The sequence below is a fragment of the Cynara cardunculus genome, assembly GCF_001531365.2.
Source record: "Cynara cardunculus var. scolymus isolate 2C chromosome LG 15, CcrdV1, whole genome shotgun sequence".
In the NCBI taxonomy this organism is placed as follows: domain Eukaryota; kingdom Viridiplantae; phylum Streptophyta; class Magnoliopsida; order Asterales; family Asteraceae; genus Cynara; species Cynara cardunculus.
The window spans coordinates 15,604,311-15,625,475 of record NC_037542.1 but is presented as its reverse complement, the minus strand read 5'-3'; the positions used below and the strand labels follow the sequence as shown (position 1 = coordinate 15,625,475).

Here is a 21,165-nt window from a genome sequence, read left to right as displayed (position 1 = left end):
GTTTCTCAATATTCCATGAGGAGTAGTTGTTGTCAACCAAACTCTAAAACAATTGTTAAAAACATATTGTTGGTTCTATTGGGAAAAAAAACTTAAGAAAAATGTAGAAGACATTAGTTAAAGAAAACCTCTAAAATTCTAACAAAATTAAGAAGAATTGCATACTCGGATTAATTGTCTTGAAATAAACCTGAAAAAAAATATAACCATTAAAAAGGGCATGTTGAATTTGGTGATGCTACATGAAAAATCGTAACATAAAAACATAAAAAATATCAATAAAAGTCAAAAGAAATACATACACACATTAGTTTTCTCAAAGTATACTTGAAAAAGATAACCATTACAAAAATATGTTGAAATTTGTTGAGGCTACTTCATGGTTTGTAATACTTTCAAGATTCTATCATCAGACGATTAATCGAACCATTGTTGCCACGAAAACTCTAAAAGTGTTGTAAAAAACAAATTCTCCATTTCATTGAGAAAACTTAGGAAAATCATAGAAGATAAAAGTAAGAAAAAACAAAATTCTAAAATCCCAAAAAAAATAGAAAGGAACGCATACCTGAATTGGTCTTCCCGAAATAAACTTAAAAATAGATTTGGTGAAAAATAACAATTTATAAAATGAAAAACAAATCAAGTGATAGAGATGGAGAAAAATGAAATAAAAACAAATCAAGTGATGGAGATGGAAAAAAADAGATTGAATGATGAACAATTTATGAAGAAGAGTTAGGGAAAATRAAAAGATTGTGTTAAATGCAAACATAAATGATAATCAATGTTTATAGAAATTAGAATGTGAAATTAAAAAAAAAGATTAAAGGATGATGAATGAAAAAAAAGATAAATAAGTTTCCAACCCTTAGGAGAAGCCAAGTCATCAACCTTGGTTTCTCCTTTAATATATATATAGAGAGAGAGAGAGAGAGAGAGATTTATAACTATTAAAGCTTAGATGTAAAAGTATTACCTCGAATTGAGGATTCGATGACAATGAACTCTAGAAATTTGATATCAAATTATCATAGTTACTGTCCGTTTTATGTATACACTTTTTAAGCTTTTGATTTGAATATGAATCATATGATATATTTATCTGGTTAAATATTGAACGATTAAGGACTTTCATGTCTGAATGTTAAAACTAAGAGAAAAGATATCAAAACCCATTGTGTTTGTTGTTCTGTTACAGCCGTAGTGACTTAGAGGGATGTGTGATAATGGAGTCAGCTTGGGCTTGTGGGAGGTGGTAGGAGACGAGGGAAGAAGAAGGGGTTTGGAGAAGGTAGGACGTTGTGGTACTCCAAAAAGTGGTGATCGGAGATAGTTGTGGGAGAGAATCTTAATTTCTAATAGGTTTCTAACATTTTTGTAGTTCAAATTTCCTTCCCCTCCCCCCCTTGGATATACACATATATAGAGATCGGTTCAAACGAGAACACATTGATTGAATGAGAATGCGAGAACACTCTTCTACTACAGAGAATCACACGTGATATATACTCCATCACATATGATACAAATGTGATACTAAATAAGGGATGCGAACGAATTTTAATGCGATCTAAGTTATGAGTCATGTCGTTCTTACACCACCAAGCCCCTTCACGTGTATTATCACATAAACTGACATTAGTGTTTCCTTTTTTATATATTTATTTTTCTATTCTCAAGCATTAGATTCGATCTAGAAGTGATTTAAACCTACCAAAATATCAGGTAAACAACCGAAAAGTAATATTAACCCATGGACATAGCAGACTTCCTAACTCCAAGGGATTCAGTTTCCAATTTATCCATTCATTCTCAATTTACAAAATTCCGTAAAGTTCGGAACTCCTCTCACATCCTGTAATTTTGATGTTAAATGTTTTCTTTTCAATTATTGCTCTTTCTCTTTCCAGTTTTATTGTATGAAGAACCATTAGGCGTAATTTGAATGCATTCCTCTAGACATGTTGTGTATTCGTAATTTCAAAAGCAATCGATAAAGAAAAATGCCGCCACAAAACGCCTCACAAGAGACCATCGTTTGCTATGCGCCATTGATGATCACGACCCATGGGATATGGCAAGGAGATAATCCATTGGATTACTCGCTCCCTCTTTTCATTTTGCAATTAATACTTGTTGTTCTCACCACCCGTATTCTCGTTTTCATCTTGAAACCTTTTCGCCAACCTCGTGTCATATCCGAGATCCTTGTAAGTATTTTGTTCCCTGAAATTTCAAGAAGACGTGACGATGAAAATTCTAATGAAGAAACAAGAGATAAATTGTGATTCAGATTGTTTTTACTTTTAAATTGTATTTATAATTCTATATATATATATATATAGAGAGAGAGAGAGAGAGGGGGGTTGGTTATTATACAACCTCTTACATTTGTACAACCAATACAACTCAATCTCAACTGTTCGTTTAATTTGATGAATATGTAATTTTATAGAAGTTTTAATTGTTTCCTAATATAAAATATTAATCATAATTAATGAACTGTATTCATCTTCCATAAATATTTAAATCATAATAAATGAACTTTTATCATTTCCATAAATATTTCAATTTATTGGGTTGCATTGGTTATACAAATGCAATGGGTTGTATTTGAAGCAAACTATATATCACACACACACATATTTATAATCGTCGCTTCAATTCACAATTTTGCGAATAGTCCTAGTGTCATAGCACAGCACCCATTCGGAGATCAAACTGTTGGCCAAGCCACCTTACCCTCTTCAAATTTACTACTATAATTAATTTTTGAAAGAAGCAATTCTTATTTATTTTTGAACAATCATGAAATACAGTTTTATGCATTAACAAATGTCTTGAAAATGATTTATATTTCAATCTTTGGATATTTTGGTGTTAATTGCGTTAATGAACATGTACAGGGTGGAGTGATATTAGGTCCATCAGTTATGGGACGAAGTTCGATCTTTGCGAATGCAGTATTCCCGTTAAGAAGCGTTATGGTCCTTGAAACAATGGCAAACATCGGCCTTCTCTACTTCCTCTTCCTAGTCGGAGTAGAAATGGACATTGCCGTGATCCGCCGCACCGGCAGAAAAGCCATCATAATTGCATTCGCCGGAATGATCCTCCCTTTCCTTATCGGCATCTCCTTCTCCTTCCTCTTACACCAAAGAACACAAGTAGTCAAACAAGGCACTTTTATTTTGTTTCTCGGAGTAGCCCTCTCCGTCACCGCATTCCCGGTGCTTGCACGACTCCTCGCCGAGCTCAAGTTACTGAACACAGAGATTGGCCGGATCGCCATGTCATCTGCCCTTGTCAACGACATGTGTGCATGGATTCTTCTAGCATTGGCTATCGCCTTAGGCGAAAACGAGTCTGTTAACTTGGCTACTCTATGGGTGGTTCTATCGAGTGCAGGGTTTATTGTGTTCTGCATTTTTGTAGTCCGGCCATTGATTTTTTGGGTCATACAAAAGACCCCAGAAGGTGAAAGTGTTAGCGAGTTCTACATTTGTTTGATCTTGACTGGAGTTATGATTTCAGGATTCATAACAGATGCAATTGGTACCCACTCGGTGTTCGGTGCATTCATTTTTGGATTGGTGATCCCGAATGGACCTTTGGGGGTTACACTCATTGAAAGATTGGAGGATTTTGTATCCGGGCTTTTGTTGCCACTGTTTTTTGCGATTAGCGGCCTTAAAACCTCGATTGGGGCGATTGATGGGGCATCAACATGGGGGATTTTGGCACTTGTGATAATACTAGCCTGTGCCGGAAAAATTGCCGGAACTTTGCTCGTTGCTCTACTCTACCAGATGCCATTCTACGACGGAGTTGCACTTGGATTGCTCATGAACAGCAAAGGCCTAGTTGAGATGATCATCCTCAATGTTGGCAAGGATCAAAAGGTAATTTCCATCTCTCTTAATCCTCTAATTATGATCATCATCGTCATCTTTTCTCTTGTTTAAGTTTACTTTTTTATTTCAATATTCAAAAAATAAAGTAGAAAGTAACGAACGCATTACCAGTTGTGGTCACGACTCTTTGGATTTTAATACAAATCTTTAAAACATATTATTTACTATTATCATAGATTAAATGATTTACTTCATCCAAAAACTGTTCGTTTTTTCTTCTAAATTTTGTGACCATGAATGTGTGCAGGTGCTGGATGACAAATCGTTTGCGATTATGGTGGTCGTCGCATTGGTGATGACGGCGATCATCACTCCAGCTGTCACGATAATTTACAAACCGGCAAGAAGATTTGCGCCCTATAAACGTAGAACCATCCTTAAAACCAAACCGGATAATGATCTCCGAACCCTGGTTTGCATCCACACACCAAGAAATGTGCCAACCATCATCAACCTTCTTGAGGCCGCCAACCCAACCAAGAAGTCTCCACTCTGCGTCTACGCCCTTCACCTCGTCGAGCTCACCGGTCGGGCCTCTGCCATGCTAATTGTCCATAACAGTCGGAAGTCCGGCCGGCCAGCGGCCAACAGAACACAAGCCCAATCTGACCACATCATTAATGCTTTCGAGAGCTTCGAGCAAAATGCCGAATATGTATCAGTTCAACCATTAACTGCAATATCCCCGTACTCCACTATGCACGAGGACATTTGTAGTGTTGCAGAGGACAAGCGTGTAGCATTCCTTATCCTCCCTTTTCACAAGCAACAGACAGTGGACGGCGGAATGGAAGCCACTAACCCTGCTTATCGTGTAATTAATCAAAATGTTTTAGCAAACTCGCCTTGCTCAGTCGGCATTCTGGTGGACCGAGGCTTCGGCGGCAACACCAGGGTAGCCGGAAATCAGATTTCACACAATATTGCGGTGGTATTCATTGGTGGACCAGACGACCGAGAAGCTCTAGCATTCGCTTGGCGTATGGCCAGCCATCCAGGGAGCACTCTCACCGTGATGCGATTCGTCTCCGGGAACGACGTCCAGGAACCAACGAGTAGTACCGGCCGGATAGAAAACGACCCCAGGGTTTTGACAGTGGTGACCGATAGCGACAGACAGAAGCAAGAAGACGATGAGTTTATTAACCAGTTTAGGACAATGATTGCACATGACGACTCGATTGCTTACACAGAACAAGTGGTGAATAACGGCGAGGAAACAGTAGCGGCAATACGATCAGTTGATAACGTACATGATTTGTTTATAGTAGGAAGGGGTCAAGGACTGGTATCACCGTTGACAGCCGGGTTGACCGACTGGAGTGAATGCCCAGAGCTAGGAGCAATAGGTGACTTATTAGCATCGTCAGATTTTGCAGCTACGGTTTCAGTACTAGTGGTTCAGCAGTATGTCGGTTCCGATCTAGCAGATTTCGCCTTATCACCGGACAGTCCAGCTGAGAACCACCATGAAAACTTCATGAACCATACCCAAAGATGAACTCGCCGAGCTCCAAGGGGGGGGGGAATAAGCATACGTATAGTTCACAACCTTAACGACTCATACAGTAAAGTTATTTCAGATTATTCTGTTGTAAATTAAGTAGAGTACCAGTAAATCACATTATTATTGCAAGTTCGTAGGATTTAATTAAGATTTCGTAAAATCATTAAAATTACATATAAGTTTATTCTTGAACCATATACGTCCATGATTCTTTACACGTATCAATCACAATCATATAACTTCTTAATACAGCAAGTTAACTGAAGTATAAAACTTTGATAAATTCAAGAAGATAAATCTAGGAGCATTGGAAGCCGGAGGGGACCTTCTTTCCACAGTAGTTAAGCAAGAGGCTGAGAGAGACGGGCACGTTGAGGTTGATTCCCAAGATATTAGCTTTAATGGCGGTACAAAGGCAGACAGCAGCCTCAAGATCGGCAAGGCCGCCGATGAGGGTGCAGCATGGTGTCTTGGGTGGGGTTCCGACGACTAGGTGGACAAGGTCATTGAGCAAATCAGCACACACACCCAACTTGAGAGTGTCTTTTGGGCAAGTTGCCTTCTTAGGTGGCGTGCCTGATGGAGTAGGAGGCTTCGGTGATGGTGGGCAGGGAGATGGAGGTGGTGGTGGGCAGGGCGATGGAGGTGGGGGTGGGCAGGCTTTTGGGGAGTGAGTGGAAGTTACCAAAGTGAAGAAGAGAAGGTTCAAGGTAAGGAGAAGAGCTGTTGTTGCGAAAGCCCTTGAAGCCATTTCTCCAAGTGGTTTTTGAGCTTTTGGGATAGTTAGAAAGTAGGTGGTTTGTTTTGTAGGAATATAGGCAAGGTGCATAGGTATTTATAGATACATGGAATCGTCACTGCTTCCCTCCCACTTGCATTTCTTCTTCGTTACTTTTGGACAGCAACTTAAAAACTCAATAATACATATATTTTGCTTCTCCGATATCTTACTCACTTTCCCCAACATCTTTTTGAAACTTCTATTGGGACTTGTATGGATTATGGATTCCCGTTAGCTCAAACACAATCAAAGAGAAAATGCACCCCGTCTTCTCTCATAGATGGATGATTAAATGATAACATATTCATTTTACAATAACACGAAAACATTTTTTACTATAATAAATCATATGTGATAGTCTTCTTGGTGGTGTGCAAGCAACTCGGCACGTAACACCAAAGGTCGTCCATATCATTTTATCATACGTTATTGACTACATTATCACATGTGTTTTTTTTATAGCAAACGAGTGTTTTTGTGTTTTCTTAAAATAAAGTAGTTCTCGTTTTAAACTTTCCATAGGGATCATGCTAGACCGGTCTGTCTTCGTGAGTTCTGTAAAACCACAAAATAATATAAAAACTTCACAGCAAAATATTGTTAATGTATAAAAAAATCAAACCTTCATAAAATAACATTAAAATTTACCGTTCTCACAAAAACAATTTAAAGTCACGTTTTCTCAAAGTGTACATATCTCTATGTGTGAAAATTGGTTAAATGTGTGTGTGTAAAAATATGTTAAATTCCGGCCTAAAGTGGTATAATGAAGCCAAAAAAACAAAAGTCCACCGGTTTTTTAATTGTCAAAGGTATTGTAGAGATGATAGATCATTTTGCCTCAGAACACATGCATAAAGATCTCCTCAGACTTTAGATCCATAGAAAAAATATACACAAAACATAAAGAAAATAAGCAATAAAGAGAGAAAATTTGATTGTGTAAATAACTTAATAAAGCTCAGAAATTGATAATATTTAGAAATACAATATAAGTTTTTTCAACAAAATTATTATTATACAATGATTAGTAAACCAATATGTTATTTCACTACAACAAAATTGACTTCCTGTGATATTTAAAACCTCTAAACATCTTAATAACATATTTTATATAATTCTAGTTTATAGGATTAAATTATATAACGTATATTTACGAATGTTACAATAAGTTAAACTTATTATAAGTGTTCAATAACCTATTAAACATTTTAGGTGTCTCACAAATTAATACTATTTTAATGATTAAAAAAGTTGTTCATTTTATAAAGAAAGAGGCATAATTGTATTTATTCTTAGAAAAAATGAAACCACAATAAAAAATATGAATGAAAATGAATTGAGGTAGCATAAGAGGATAAGTAAGAAAATCATAGATATCCATGGATATATATATATATATATATATATATATATTTATATATATATATATATATATATCTTGGTGCAAGCTGTCAGATAAGCCTCTATTACATGGTTTGGATTTTATACTTTTTCCTAACTTGATATTTTGTGTCACAATAATTATAATATTTTGATTGTATATCTACATATATGGTTCCTAAAAAATTTTATTTTCCAGTTAATTATTAAAATCATTTCATTTATGACGTTAACAACATATACATATAACTATTTAAGACATAGAGATATATGCATGCATGGTGACGTACTAGTCCTATATAGTTGATAAAGATATTGATAATTAAATATAAATATTTCACCTATTTAAATAAAATTTATAGGGTTTAAAATGATACTAATAATTAATTGTTTTAGTTTTAAAAGATCCAATAAATTTTATTTGAATCGAAGTAAGTTAATAAATGATAACTTCTTTCCTTAACCATTTACGCTTGCTAATTTAAAGAATAATTTATATGTGTGTGGATGGATCCACAACACCGTGCAATGGAGGCGATGGGGCCATGAACAAGAGTCATTAAGGAGAACGTTAAATTGGATGGATCCAGAACATCCTGTCACGCAGTGGCAACAGGAACATGAACAAAAGTCATTAAAGAGAATGTTAAACTGAATGGATTGACAACTATATATATAAATCATTCTATTTGTTTAACCTAGGAAGTTTCAATCATTCTAACATGCCATTCTAGAATGATTTGCTATTCTTAGAATATGACTTTAACTACTCCTTTTATCCCCATGATTTGTTAGTTGCAAAGTTAAGTTAATTTGTGAGTTATATTTGACATTATTGTTTACAGTTAAGGGGTTCCTTACCAATGACCAGTATCCTCAGTGATACACAAAATAGAAGGAGAACAATTACCAATACACAAACTTAACTACTTTTGATTAAGGGTTATAAAAGTTTAAGTCTTTGGGCCTCTTTCCCATAAGTCATAGGATTAATTGAGATAAACACAAGTTAACCTAGATACCACTTCTCGTATGATTCTTCTCTCTCTCTCTCTCTCTCTCTCTCTCTATATATATATATATATGTTCATTATATATAGATGAAATAGTTTTTTTGTGGTACAACAACAAGTTGATACGATTTTTATTTATGTTAGTGAACAACGTCTAGTATTATGAATAGGAAATTCCGTATATTAATTAAATGGTGGGACAAATAATTGTAATATATCTACACCTTTTAGGAACCTTCACGTTCTCGGGTTGTCTTATAGCCTAGCTAGAGTCCAAATAATCTTGACCCCTTCTGCAACATTAATTACATGCATGTACACCATGCATAAGCTGTGGTACATCAAGTGACACCAAGGATACGATGCCGATGACAGGTGTTCGAAAGGAAATGTAAGATCCACGAAATACAAGATAAATATCAAGATAAATGTAAAAAAATAGGATGTGTGTTTTTCTTCTTCATGCTTGATCGCATCTTTTTTCCAACACAATTTGTGTGGCAATTACTTCAATCTGTAATTAACGAGACTAAAACACATTTGATAAAACTATTTCGTTTTTTTTATAATAGTAAAATAAATATGAATTTAAAATTGAATGAACATGCATGGAAATCTCTTTTGTTAATTTGGTTTAAATATTTAGGTTTATTTCAATCAAACACATTTCACTTGGAAATTAGAAAAATTTCGGATATTTGTTTTATTATTAGGTTTAAAAAGTTTTTATTAAAATAAAACTAGAGATGAATATTATTTATTATATAAGCCCCTTTTACTTGGTTTATAGCATTAACTATAAAATATGCCTTTTAAGAACACTAAGGTAGCGTTTGATACGCAGACTAGACGAGACAGGACGGAACGGGACAGGACGGGACAGAACGAGACGGGACAAGACTAATTGTATGTCCTATGTTTGGTACGACTAGAACAGAACAGGACAAAACTGTTAAAATGACCATATTACCCCTAAATTTAGTTCAACGTTATTTTATATCAATGTTATTTTAAATCATTGTTACATTGGGCTACCCATAATAATCATCCAAATAACGAACAAAAGCTAAAAGTACAAACAGGCTTCAACATGCCGATTTTTTTATCAAAAGTTAAATAAGAAATTATTGAGAAGTTAAATCAGAATTAAGCAATTTAAGTCACAAAGTTAAAATCCTTTACAATTTCAAGAAGATTGAATTGGCATTTTGGCAACGTCATTGACTAACAAGAATAACTGATGATTCAACCAAAAAAAACTTCAGAAAATACAAAAAGAAAAGTAAAAAATAAAAGGGTAACATAGTCATTTTATATTTAGTCCCATGTTGTTTCACCTTTTTTGGTGGAACAAAAATTATCAAATTTTGTCCCATAAAATTTAAAAATAGTCACATCTTGTCCTATTGATTTTTTGTCAATGACATGCCAAACATGAGACTATTTTTTTTGGTTCCGTCTCGTCCCATGTCGTCTGCATACCAAACGCACTCTAAACACCTTTAGAGGTATAGATGACTTCGTAAGGGATCTTTATGTCACCTTGGAAGCAATCAACGTGGGTACATTAGAAGCCACATGCAACACAACATTTGATCAAGTTGCTCTCAGGTCGAACTCTAGTTATTGGGTACGTACAACATTAATTTGCGCAATATTGTTTCGATAATCGTTTATACTTTTAACACCAACATTTTAAATCTTGTTGACATTCTTTTAATAACCATAAGCTTTTTCTTATATATTTAGCTTCTCTCTCTCTCTCTCTCTCTCTATATATATATATATATATTTGAAATTAAATTAAAAATAATTGATGTCTCTACAATGGACCTCCTAAATGCAAGTTTAGCTACCAATGCTTCAACCGGCTGACTTCCTTACAAGTGAAATGGTGATTTTCAGTAGTGGTTGTCAAATATAGCGGTTCATTGTTTATACCGCTAAAGGTTTTTGTAATTTTTTTAAAGTGTTTTATGTACTGTTTAATACATTTATTTTGTTTAATAATTAATTATTGTGCTTTTAAATTGTATTTTTTTTAGAATATGAAAATTGTGTTTTGAGTGTTGTTGGAGTTAAAAAAAATGTTTTTGTATTGATGAACCATTCATTTTAATGTTTTTGTGTGTTGTGGTTGAAATTATTCCTACTCATAATATGTAAGGAAAATGTATGCATAAAATAGTATTTATTTTGAATTAAAAAAAATTATCGTAGAATAATTTGCTACAAATTGAACCATCATATTTAATTGAAACGTAATATAGATACAAGATGCAAAACCATGTGAAAATACCCGTGACGCCCCCACATGGATCTCTCTATGATTAATTTCTTGATCATTTTTCTTCTTAAAATTTAATAAAAAATTATTTATTAATTACTCAATTTTCACTTAAATATTATAGAATTTTATTATTTTTATCATTTTATATTATAATTAACTTTTATCTGGTATATTGTTTATTTACAGTCGTAGGAAATTGCCATCATTGATACCATATTTACCGTAATAATCATTACCTGCTCAAGTAATTAGAAATTTATTTATAGGTGGTTTGTTTACTTTTTAATAGTTTCAATAAGAATCAGCCTCTGAATCGTCAAGAGTTCAATCTTGTTTGGCAAAAAAAATTTGTCTTTTAATAGTAAGCCATTAGATGAGTTATTTTATTTTATCAAACCTTCATAATAAAAAAATCCTTGAACGTGCACAATAAATCTTAGAATTTTCACATAAAGAACATACAAATATTCATAATAAAGCACATATCAAACATCCACAGAAAGCACATCTATCTATACCAAACCTTCATGGAAATTGCATACCAAACAATCACTATGGATATTTGAATCTTCATGTGCATGTTTGTCTCACAAAAAATGATGACAGGATTTATTTCATATAAAAATGTTGGTGGTTCCAATAATTTAAAGAATAACGAAAACAAATGGTTGCTCGGTCCTATCATTTAGATTATTTAATCTTCTTTATTCTACGAGTCTTGTTTAAATATTGCAATTAAGATAAAAAAAAATATGATTACACGTACATTCCTTTAATACCGGAAAAAATTAATACAAAATTCACTACAATAAAATTGGTTTATAGAATGTTATAGGAGAAAAAAGTCTTCATTGCATATTTTGTAGAATTTAAGTTTATAGAATCGGACAAAAAACGTCGTATCTAAAAGTGTTGCAATAGTTTTATAGGATGTTTTAACATGGTTTTTACGACATTTTCAAAATAAAGTGTTGTATTTGTTATTTTATAGGACATTGGATACTTTTGAAGTGTCCTATAATTTTATCTTTTTTATAAGACAACTTTTCAAATATGTCATATAAAATGATTATTACGACATTTTATTTTTAAAAAATGTTCTAAAAACCTTATTAAAATACTCAAAAGCTTTATATATATATATATATATATATATATATATATATATATAACTATATTGTAGTTCACTTTTAAATGTGGTATTTTTTTTATTTAATCATATTTGATTATGATGTTTAATTTATATTTTAGAATCCAACAAAACTAATGTTGTTGTAGTTATTGAACCTATAATACAAAATCCATAATAAGATATGTACATTAATCATTATATAGGCTAGGAATTAAAGAACCAATTAAGGTTGAAAGATTAATTAGGGTTGGAAAAGTAACATAGCCTAAATAATAATATTGGCAACTAATTGAAAGGCGACACATGTACACTGTTGATGATTTCCATCTATAAATACCTTGACACACTTGAACTATAACACACCCCAACACTAGCTAGCAACAATTAACTTCTTGAGCCAGCTAGTTTTCCTTCCCTTTGCATCCATCCCAAAGCTAGCCGTTGGAAATGGGTTCAAGGGCGTTGGCAACAACTGCTTTCCTCATCACTCTCAACCTTCTCTTCTTTACTCTTGTAAGTTCAACTCAATGCCCACCACCACCAAAGAGCCCAAAACATCATCATCACCACAAAGCCACTACTTGCCCTAAAGACACCCTCAAGTTAGGTGTATGTGCTAACTTACTCAATGACTTGGTTCACCTAGTCGTTGGTACACCACCAAAGACTCCTTGTTGCAGCCTCCTCGGTGACCTTGTTGATCTTGAGGCAGCTGTTTGTCTTTGCACTGCCATTAAAGCTAATGTCTTGGGTATCAACCTCAATGTGCCTGTTTCTTTGAGCTTGTTGCTTAACTACTGTGGAAAGAAGGTCCCAAAAGGCTTCCAATGTGCCTAGAGATCGATTTTCCATTGTTTATTTCATTTTTCAAAAGTTGGTTTATTTCTATGATCCCATCCTCTTTGGTGTGTACATCTTCATCTTAGATTTGAGTGTTGTATTTTGTTAAAGATATTGATTTGTGTACGAAGGCTTCTCAGCTTCTCTTGTATTTTCGATCCTGTCATAATGTGACTAGGGTTTTATCATTGTTATTTGAAAATAAAAATTCATATCCTCAATATTATTTTATGTGCATTTTTGTAAGATTTCCTTACAAGAAAGTCTGAACTTTTGTGCATATATGAATAGCCTAATCGTGTTGATATACTGACACCATCACCAACAAGTTGTACGCCTGTGGTCCGAAAATTTCTTTTTTTATAGAAATAGATGAAAGAAATAAAATATTAAAATATAAAATCTTAGCATTACAAAGTAAGCAATGAAATTTACGATGAACGAATGATTTTTTATGAATATTTTTATTTGTGAACTAGTGATCTTTTATAAACATGTTTAATTTCTAATATTATAATTTTTAGTAAACATATTTGATTAAATTTACAATGTTTAAATGGTAAAAATATTATAAGTATAATGATGTAATAGAAAATGGTGATGTTATGATAAATTAATTTTGAAAGTACAATACTATAATAAGAAATGTCATGTCAGCACTATCGTACATGTGAACAGCCTACGTAGACGATGGTGTGGCAAAGAAACCTGGTATAATAGGTAAATTTAATTTAAATGGTTACCCAATGCTATAACGGATAAATTTATGAAAGTATGATACCTTAATAAAAAATATTTTGAAAATACATTGTTATAATAAAAAAAACTGAAAGTAGAATACTATAATAAGAAAATTTATAAAAATATACGTTAACCCTTTTAAAAATTCATTTGTTTTTTGGTTATTAGAATTTTACTTTTTGTGATAGATATGTAAATATTTTTGGTTATTTTTCTTCTCCTTAAAATCATCTAAGATATTGCAGTTTTACGAGACCTGTAAGATTCATAGTAAGCCATGTATTTTTTTTTTATCTTGTCAAATCTTCATAGTAGAAATATTTAAAACATTTATAACAAAACTTGGAAATTTTTCATATAAAAAACACAAAAATATTCATAATAAATCACACAAAAATCTTCTTGTGGTCACGGAGGTTTAAATACAGTGGCTCCAGGCTATCTGTAAAGTAAGTGGTCGCCATAGGAATTAGTCGGCTCGCATAACAGGTTAAATATCCAGGTTGATAAAAAAAACATCCACAAAAAAGCACATCTATACCAAACCTTCACGGAAATTACATACCAAATATTCACAATGGATATTTGAATCTTCATGTGCATGTTTTTCAAACAAAAAAATGCTGGATTAATATCACGGGATTTATATATATCATATAAAAATGGGTGGTACCAATTATTTAAAGAATAACGAAAACAAATGGGTTGCTCGGTCCTATCAATTAGATTATTTAAGGGTGTTTTGGGATTGGTGATTTGAAACAATTTATATTTTTTTTAACAAAAGTACTTATTAATTTATTATAAGTCAGAAGAGTTTAAATTTTTTAAAAACTTTTTATTACCGGTTTGGCACCGGTATAAGTTGTTTATCCAAACACTCAAAAGTTTTTATTACCGATGTCACACTGGAATAAATCAATAAATTGTTTTTATAAGCAATCACAAACACCTTAATCTTCTTTATTTTACGTCTCATTTAAATATTGCAATCAAGTCAAAGACCTTCCAGCTTAGTGGTAAAGGGTTGGGCATGGCATAGTCATGAACCCGAGTTCGAGCCCTGGGAGGAGAGTGTTGGTGACATTTAAGTGGGGCCATGTTTAGCCTCCAAATTTGCCGGGAATTAGTCGGGCTTTGGCCCGGACACCCTTACAAAAAAAAAAATATATATATATATATATATATATATTGCAATCAAGATAAAAGTATGATTGCACGTACATTCATTTAATATGGGAAAAAATTAGTTCAAAATTCATTACAATAAAATTGGTTTATCGAATGTTATAGGAAAAACGTCGTATCTAAAAGTGTTGCAATAGTTTTATATGACGTTTTATATGTTTTAACATGTTTTTTTATGACACTTTCAAAATAAAGTGTCGTATTAGTTATTCTATAGGACACTGGATACTTTTGAAGTGTCCTATAACTTTATCTTTTTATAAGACAAATTTTTCAAATATGACGTATAAAATGACTAATACGACATTTAATTTTTAGAATGTTCCAAAAATCTTGTTAAAATACTCAAAAGCTTTGTATAACTATATTGTAGTTAATATTTTTAGATGTGATAATTTTTGTTTAGTTATATTTTATTACGATGTTTAATTTACATTTTAGACTCCTACGAAACTAATGTTGTTGTAGTTATTGAACCCATAATACAAAATCCATAATTAGATCTGCACATTAATCCATATATTCTCTTGATTGAAATGTTTGGTGTATCAGCCCTTTAACGGCTCTTTTGTAAGTGCTAGCATCTTGCTAGCTTCGGTGGTTTCTTAATAAATCTGTTGCTTCTAAAAAAAATCCATATATAGGCTAGGAATTAAAGAACCAATTAAGGTTGAAAGATTAATTAGGGTTGGTTAAGCAAGCAAAGTAACATAGCCTAAATAATAGGCAACTAATTGAAAGGTGACACATGTACACTGTTGATGATTTCCATCTATAAATACCTTGACACACTTGAACTATTACACACCCAACACTAGCTACCAACAATTCATTTCTTGAGCCAGCTAGTTTTCCTTCCCTTTGCATCCATCCCAAAGCTAGCCGTTGGAAATGGGTTCAAGGGCGTTGGCAACAACTGCTTTCCTCATCACTCTCAACCTTCTCTTCTTTACTCTTGTAAGTTCAACTCAATGCCCACCACCACCAAAGAGCCCAAAACATCATCACCATAAAGCCAGTACTTGCCCTAAAGACACCCTCAAGTTAGGTGTATGTGCTAACTTACTCAAYGACTTGGTTCACCTAGTCGTTGGTACACCACCAAAGACTCCTTGCTGCAGCCTCCTCGGTGACCTTGTTGATCTTGAGGCAGCTGTTTGTCTTTGCACTGCCATTAAAGCTAATGTCTTGGGTATTAACCTCAATGTGCCTGTTTCTTTGAGCTTGTTGCTTAACTACTGTGGAAAGAAGGTCCCAAAAGGCTTCCAATGCGCCTAGAGATCCATTTTGCATTGTTTATTTCATTTTTCTAAAGTTGGTTCATTTCTATGATCCCATTCTCTTTGGTGTGTACGTTTTCATCTTAGATTTGAGTGTTTTATTTTGTTAAAGATATTGATTTGAGTACGAATGCTCCTCACCTTCTCTTGTATTTTCGATCCTGTCACAATGTGACTAGGGTTGTATTATTGTTATTCAAAAATAAAAATTCATATATCCTCAATATTATTTTAGGTGCATTTTTATAAGATTTCCCTACTTTTGTGCATATATGGATAGCCTAACCCTGTGTGATATACTGACACCATCACCAACAGATTGTAGACCTGTGGTTAGGCAAAAACTTCTAATAAGATATATATTTGCAATAAAACATTTTATAGATTAAAATAAAATGTTAGAATACAGAATTTTGTTTGAAACAACTTTTCCTTTAACGTTCTTTTTTTCGTATTTCTCAACGTGCACGACCTCTCCGACGACTAATTGACTTATTCAATATGGTGTTCAATAAATAGAAGATAAAGGCAACTTTTTAAATTTTAGGTCCGCTCTTTGGCTCCTTGCTATAAAGAGTGAAGAAAATCCGATGAAAACAATGGTTGTTCAAAAACTTAATCATTCAATACTTACACGACAAACAAAATGGAAAGGTCTATTAATGAATGGAGGGTCGTCTTCTCCTTTCACATACTTGTCACAACTTATCAAATAAGTGTCCTTGATAGTACCTACTATAAGCAAAAACTTCGTACAAACATTTAAATTTATCTCGTATAGTTGTATTCATGTTCAAGATCAACCAATTTGATGGAAGCTAAATTCGTAGTTTTCTTATTCCTTAGAATTTTTTTTAAGTGCCAGATTTTGGATATACGTACTTGAGTTGAGATGTTTAAAGCAACAATTTAGACTCGTTTTAAACATGCAAAGTTGAAAACTTAGGTACATTAATATGTCATAGTAAAATTAATACATTTAAATTAAAAAAAAATTACTATTTAAATAAACCTTTTTTTGCAAACTTTAAGAAAAAAATAGAGAAATATTTTTTAGATTAAGAAAGAAGGTAGCAAGAGAATACAACCAAAAGTCATGCGGCATGCATACTTTCCATCAACCATGACGAAACGGGATTCAACCCTCCATTCGAGAACATCGATCTGCTTGTTGGGTCAATTATGACAAAACGATAAAATGTACAACCTTTCAATTATTTGTGTGAAATTACGTATTAATTTAAAATGTCATATTTCACATGTACATAATTTATTTGATCTTTATTTTATAATCACTTGATGAATAAATATGTCATTTAATAATAATAGGATAAAAAACTTTATATATGGAACATGTCACACCTCTTAATTCTCTTGGGAATATAATGTACAGACTTATCGTATTAATAATACATAATTAAAATAATCTAAATTACATATGCATGCAGTAGAATAATTTTGAATTAAACAATCAAACTTTAACAACTTAATTATAATAAACAATGTTATTCAACTTCGACTTCGACTTCGACTGCGACTTTCTCCTTGCATTTGACGTGTCACTCGTTAATTAATAAGTTTATGAGTTCATTAATTGTTTTTCATATATGAAAAAAAAAAAATTGCTTTCACTAAAAGCATGGCAACATGAATGTAAGCCATATAACAATTTTACTGAAAATAATGTTTGTCTTGGAGGTCACGTTGTCCAAAAGAAATAACTTACATAACTTCAATTGAAACAAAGATAAAATGTATGACCTGTATCGATAAAGAATGTATAACAAATACATCGAGCAAAGTAATTTGAATAATGAGTTGTAAAAACGTAAAGGAAAAGCCTACATCTCCCATCGACACGAATATTTCACGTCTCTATCTTTCTCCCGACCACTGATTGTTATTCCATCTGATAGGAGATAGAGACAAAAGAAAATCACATTGTGGAACAAGAGATCAAGGTATTTGTCATAGTTTGCGACTATGATGAAGGGGTTCGATGTGATCTATCAACATCAATCACCTTGAGTAAATTAAAATTGAAGATGATTAGGGATTTGGTTTGTTTGTATCTCTAATTAAACCCTGTTTCGAATAGTGTTTTCAAAAAATAGTTTATGATTGGCATAACCAATCTTTTTCAATAAGTATAAAAAAATAAACTACCCTGAAAGCTAGCTTATGATTGCTAAAGCATGTCCTTGATAAAATCCCTTTCATGTTATTAGCCAAACGGCCTCGATCTAGAACAAATTACAATCATGGCAAACAACAGTGTATGGACAGGCCCAAGTGGTTCAAGTGGTGGCACGGGCCACTATTTCGTTCCTCCATCGTAGTGTACAAAATTATAGGGTAGTAAAAAATGTTATCATATCAATTTATTGTATGTCATTGTATGTATCTTGAAGCTACAATAAGACCATAAGTTTCCTCTCGTAAAATTGGTTAGCAAAACTTTTTATTCCACCCTAGACTCAAGTCTGAATCCGATCAGTGCCATTTTCTTAGTTCTTGTCTTTTAATTTCAAATTTATTATGTTTCTGAAAAGAATTGCAATAAAAGACTTGAACGTTTGACCTTACATATGAAAAACAATAAACTAACTAATATACCAATGATGATTTTGTGAAGAAAAAAAATATCTATATATTTGTTTCTTATAGTCAATGTTTACCAAACGGTGTGGTATAGTTTATGCGGTTTGTCTCTATCGCAGTTAATGCTTACAATTTTATAATTATAAGTTTGAAAATACATTATAAATCAACAATAATGTGACTCTAGTTCAAAAAATAAGGAATTTTTAATATATATGATACCCAAATACATATTGTATAATTAAAAATAGTACAAAACAATTAAGTTAATTTATTAATATTGTCAATTGGATCAAACTTAAAGTCTAAAACACAAACACCAAAAATATTACATAAATACTAAGTTACACAAACACCAAAAATATTACATATATAAGATTTAAAAATACAAAATATGCAGTGTTGTGTTGTTTGAACCACAGTTTGATAATTCAAACCCGCAAACCACATCACAATTTGGTAAAAATACAAACCATAAACTATACCGTGAAAATTAAATCAAGCTTTGTGATACGGTATAATTCGATGCGGTATGAATGGTGTGTTAGACTAATTTTGATCTAGGATCGATTTAACGCATCATATTTGAACCACGTACTTGCGATTAATTACAGTGGTAGGAACATACCTTGTAATATTGAAGAACTTTGATTTAGGTCACTTTCTTGTTCATCACCCATGCTTTTCTAAGATACACTCTCTATATCCTTACCATTTGATGGCTATTGGTAACTCACAGGATTGTATTTGTGTTCTTAGGAGAGATCGATGAAATTGATGCAGCAGGGCCTAATTTATACAGTGCTTAGCGGTTCTTACCATCAGAGAACCACATAACTGTCACTCAATTAACTRCCATACATACATCATCATTTGGCGCCAAAAAACAGGTTATGTATGTAGACTAATACTTTACATTTATACGTATGYATATATCAAATTGATGGTCTCATATAAATCTTGGATTATAATTATTAAATTGATCTTGTTCATTAAGATGAGCATATATATATATATACATCTATATATGCTACATGGTGTGTACGGTTTGACAGAAACACCCCTACAAATGTGTAATTTACTTTTATTTTAATTGAGTATCATATATAATAAACAAAATCCAGTTTGATGAATGATAAGTAATTTATTCTATTTGTTATAGATGCGTGCACATTTGGTACATGCATTATTTCAATGAAATCATAAGGAATCTCGATCTACCTTAAATCTTCTTTATATTTATTATTGTATTGAAAATAAGACAAAACACTTTTCTAAACAATACAAGTGGCTATTTTTATAACTTCTAATATACATTATTATTATTATTAATTGTCATTTTGTTCAAGACCTTGACTCCGTAACATGCTTCTAATTTGATGTCGGCCACAAATTAACATCACATCTTCAACAATTATATTAAAATAAAGACTTTAAATATTGAAGAAATTAATTATTTTAATATGTAAAGTTTAAACATGTATGTACTCTAGTAAACGGTTACCATGCTAGGGGATGAAATTGGGTTTAATAACAAATAATAGTAAGTTGGATACCACATCACTTGTTACATCAGCATTGGTAACCGGTTAATGCTTCAACGGGTTATCCGGATACTTAAATGTTTAAAACTTTAAATCTTAGATATTAATTAAAATAAAAGTTTTAAAAATATGTTACTTAAAATAAAAATCAAGTTAAAAATATTTTATTTTTTCATACAATTTATTTTTATATTAAAATTGAGAAAAGATATACCATTTGGAGATATTCTTAAAATCCTCAATTATAAATAACTAGTGTTTGATATCGCGCGTTGCGCGATGACGATAATTTTTTTTAAAATTATTGAAGTTAGCTAAATGAGTCGTTGATCACATTTATATATTAAATTAATAAGAATCAATATTACCTTTGATATATGAATCCACCCACATCATTTTGATTATCCATATATTTTATACGAATTTTACAAAACAACATATTAATCCTGAATACGGTGGAAACAACCCCGGAACACACATTGTTTCGAACCACTTAGAGTCATAACTGGCTTTTCGACCTTTCATGAAAGTTGTAGTATATAGTAAGGGCTTTCTAACAGCAAAATACGAGTTTATTCTGACTTACAGTTTGTGAGTTATACACTGTCAAAGTACAGAAGTTGCACTATCGGTAAAATCCAAATTCACAATTTCCCAACTTTTATGATCCCAACTTCACGTATTCAATCAAACGGACAATTTTCTCCCCGACTATGGGTCCCATACTACTCCCCATTAACTGAAAATCCATAATCCTAATTGCTACGATAATACCTTTTACTTACCTTATGTCTGTTTGAACAACCTCGGTTAATCTTGTCTTTCTTATTATGATGTACTAAAAAATTGATTGAAACTCGTATGTTTGGTCATTTAGTAAATATACTATTTTTTAAATAATATATAAGAGTGTTATGTAAATAATATAATCGACAATGATCATAAGGT

At 32.3% G+C, this 21,165-nt stretch overlaps 4 protein-coding genes across 5 annotated transcripts; 3 read left to right on the top strand and 1 right to left on the bottom strand.

Moving 5' to 3' along the window:
• The first annotated feature begins 2,972 nt into the window (after nt 1-2,972).
• Nucleotides 2,973-5,467, top strand: LOC112527186 (cation/H(+) antiporter 15). The gene is made up of 2 exons (XM_025137647.1): nt 2,973-3,905; nt 4,165-5,467. The coding sequence occupies exons 1-2, from the start codon at nt 2,988-2,990 to the stop codon at nt 5,416-5,418; spliced, it is 2,172 nt and encodes a 723-aa protein (XP_024993415.1). The 5' UTR covers nt 2,973-2,987; the 3' UTR covers nt 5,419-5,467.
• A 96-nt stretch (nt 5,468-5,563) lies between these two features.
• On the bottom strand, nt 5,564-6,247 carry LOC112527187 (14 kDa proline-rich protein DC2.15-like). Of its 2 annotated transcripts, XM_025137650.1 has the most exons (2): nt 6,076-6,247; nt 5,564-6,027 (listed from the first exon to the last, which is right to left on the bottom strand). In XM_025137650.1, exons 1-2 carry the CDS (start codon nt 6,173-6,175, stop codon nt 5,723-5,725), a joined length of 405 nt encoding a protein of 134 aa, XP_024993418.1. In that variant the 5' UTR covers nt 6,176-6,247; the 3' UTR covers nt 5,564-5,722. The 2 variants fall into 2 exon arrangements, with proteins under 2 accessions (XP_024993418.1, XP_024993417.1); XM_025137649.1 differs by having other exon boundaries at nt 5,564-6,245.
• Nucleotides 6,248-12,395: 6,148 nt separating this feature from the next.
• Nucleotides 12,396-13,091, top strand: LOC112527188 (14 kDa proline-rich protein DC2.15-like). Its single transcript, XM_025137651.1, has one exon. It carries the CDS (start codon nt 12,471-12,473, stop codon nt 12,858-12,860), a length of 390 nt encoding a protein of 129 aa, XP_024993419.1. The 5' UTR covers nt 12,396-12,470; the 3' UTR covers nt 12,861-13,091.
• A 2,511-nt stretch (nt 13,092-15,602) lies between these two features.
• Nucleotides 15,603-16,298, top strand: LOC112527398 (14 kDa proline-rich protein DC2.15-like). Its single transcript, XM_025138030.1, has one exon. The coding sequence runs from the start codon at nt 15,684-15,686 to the stop codon at nt 16,068-16,070; it is 387 nt and encodes a 128-aa protein (XP_024993798.1). The 5' UTR covers nt 15,603-15,683; the 3' UTR covers nt 16,071-16,298.
• Nucleotides 16,299-21,165: the final 4,867 nt, after the last annotated feature.

Bases quoted from the DNA above. Each gene is read 5' to 3' on its own strand.
- LOC112527186 (XM_025137647.1), top strand. From the start codon at position 2,988: ATGGTCCTTGAAACAATGGCAAACATCGGCCTTCTCTACTTCCTCTTC. The intron at 3,906-4,164 runs GTAATTTCCATC...GAATGTGTGCAG, and splicing joins ATGTTGGCAAGGATCAAAAG to GTGCTGGATGACAAATCGTT.
- LOC112527187 (XM_025137649.1), bottom strand. From the start codon at position 6,175: ATGGCTTCAAGGGCTTTCGCAACAACAGCTCTTCTCCTTACCTTGAAC.
- LOC112527188 (XM_025137651.1), top strand. From the start codon at position 12,471: ATGGGTTCAAGGGCGTTGGCAACAACTGCTTTCCTCATCACTCTCAAC.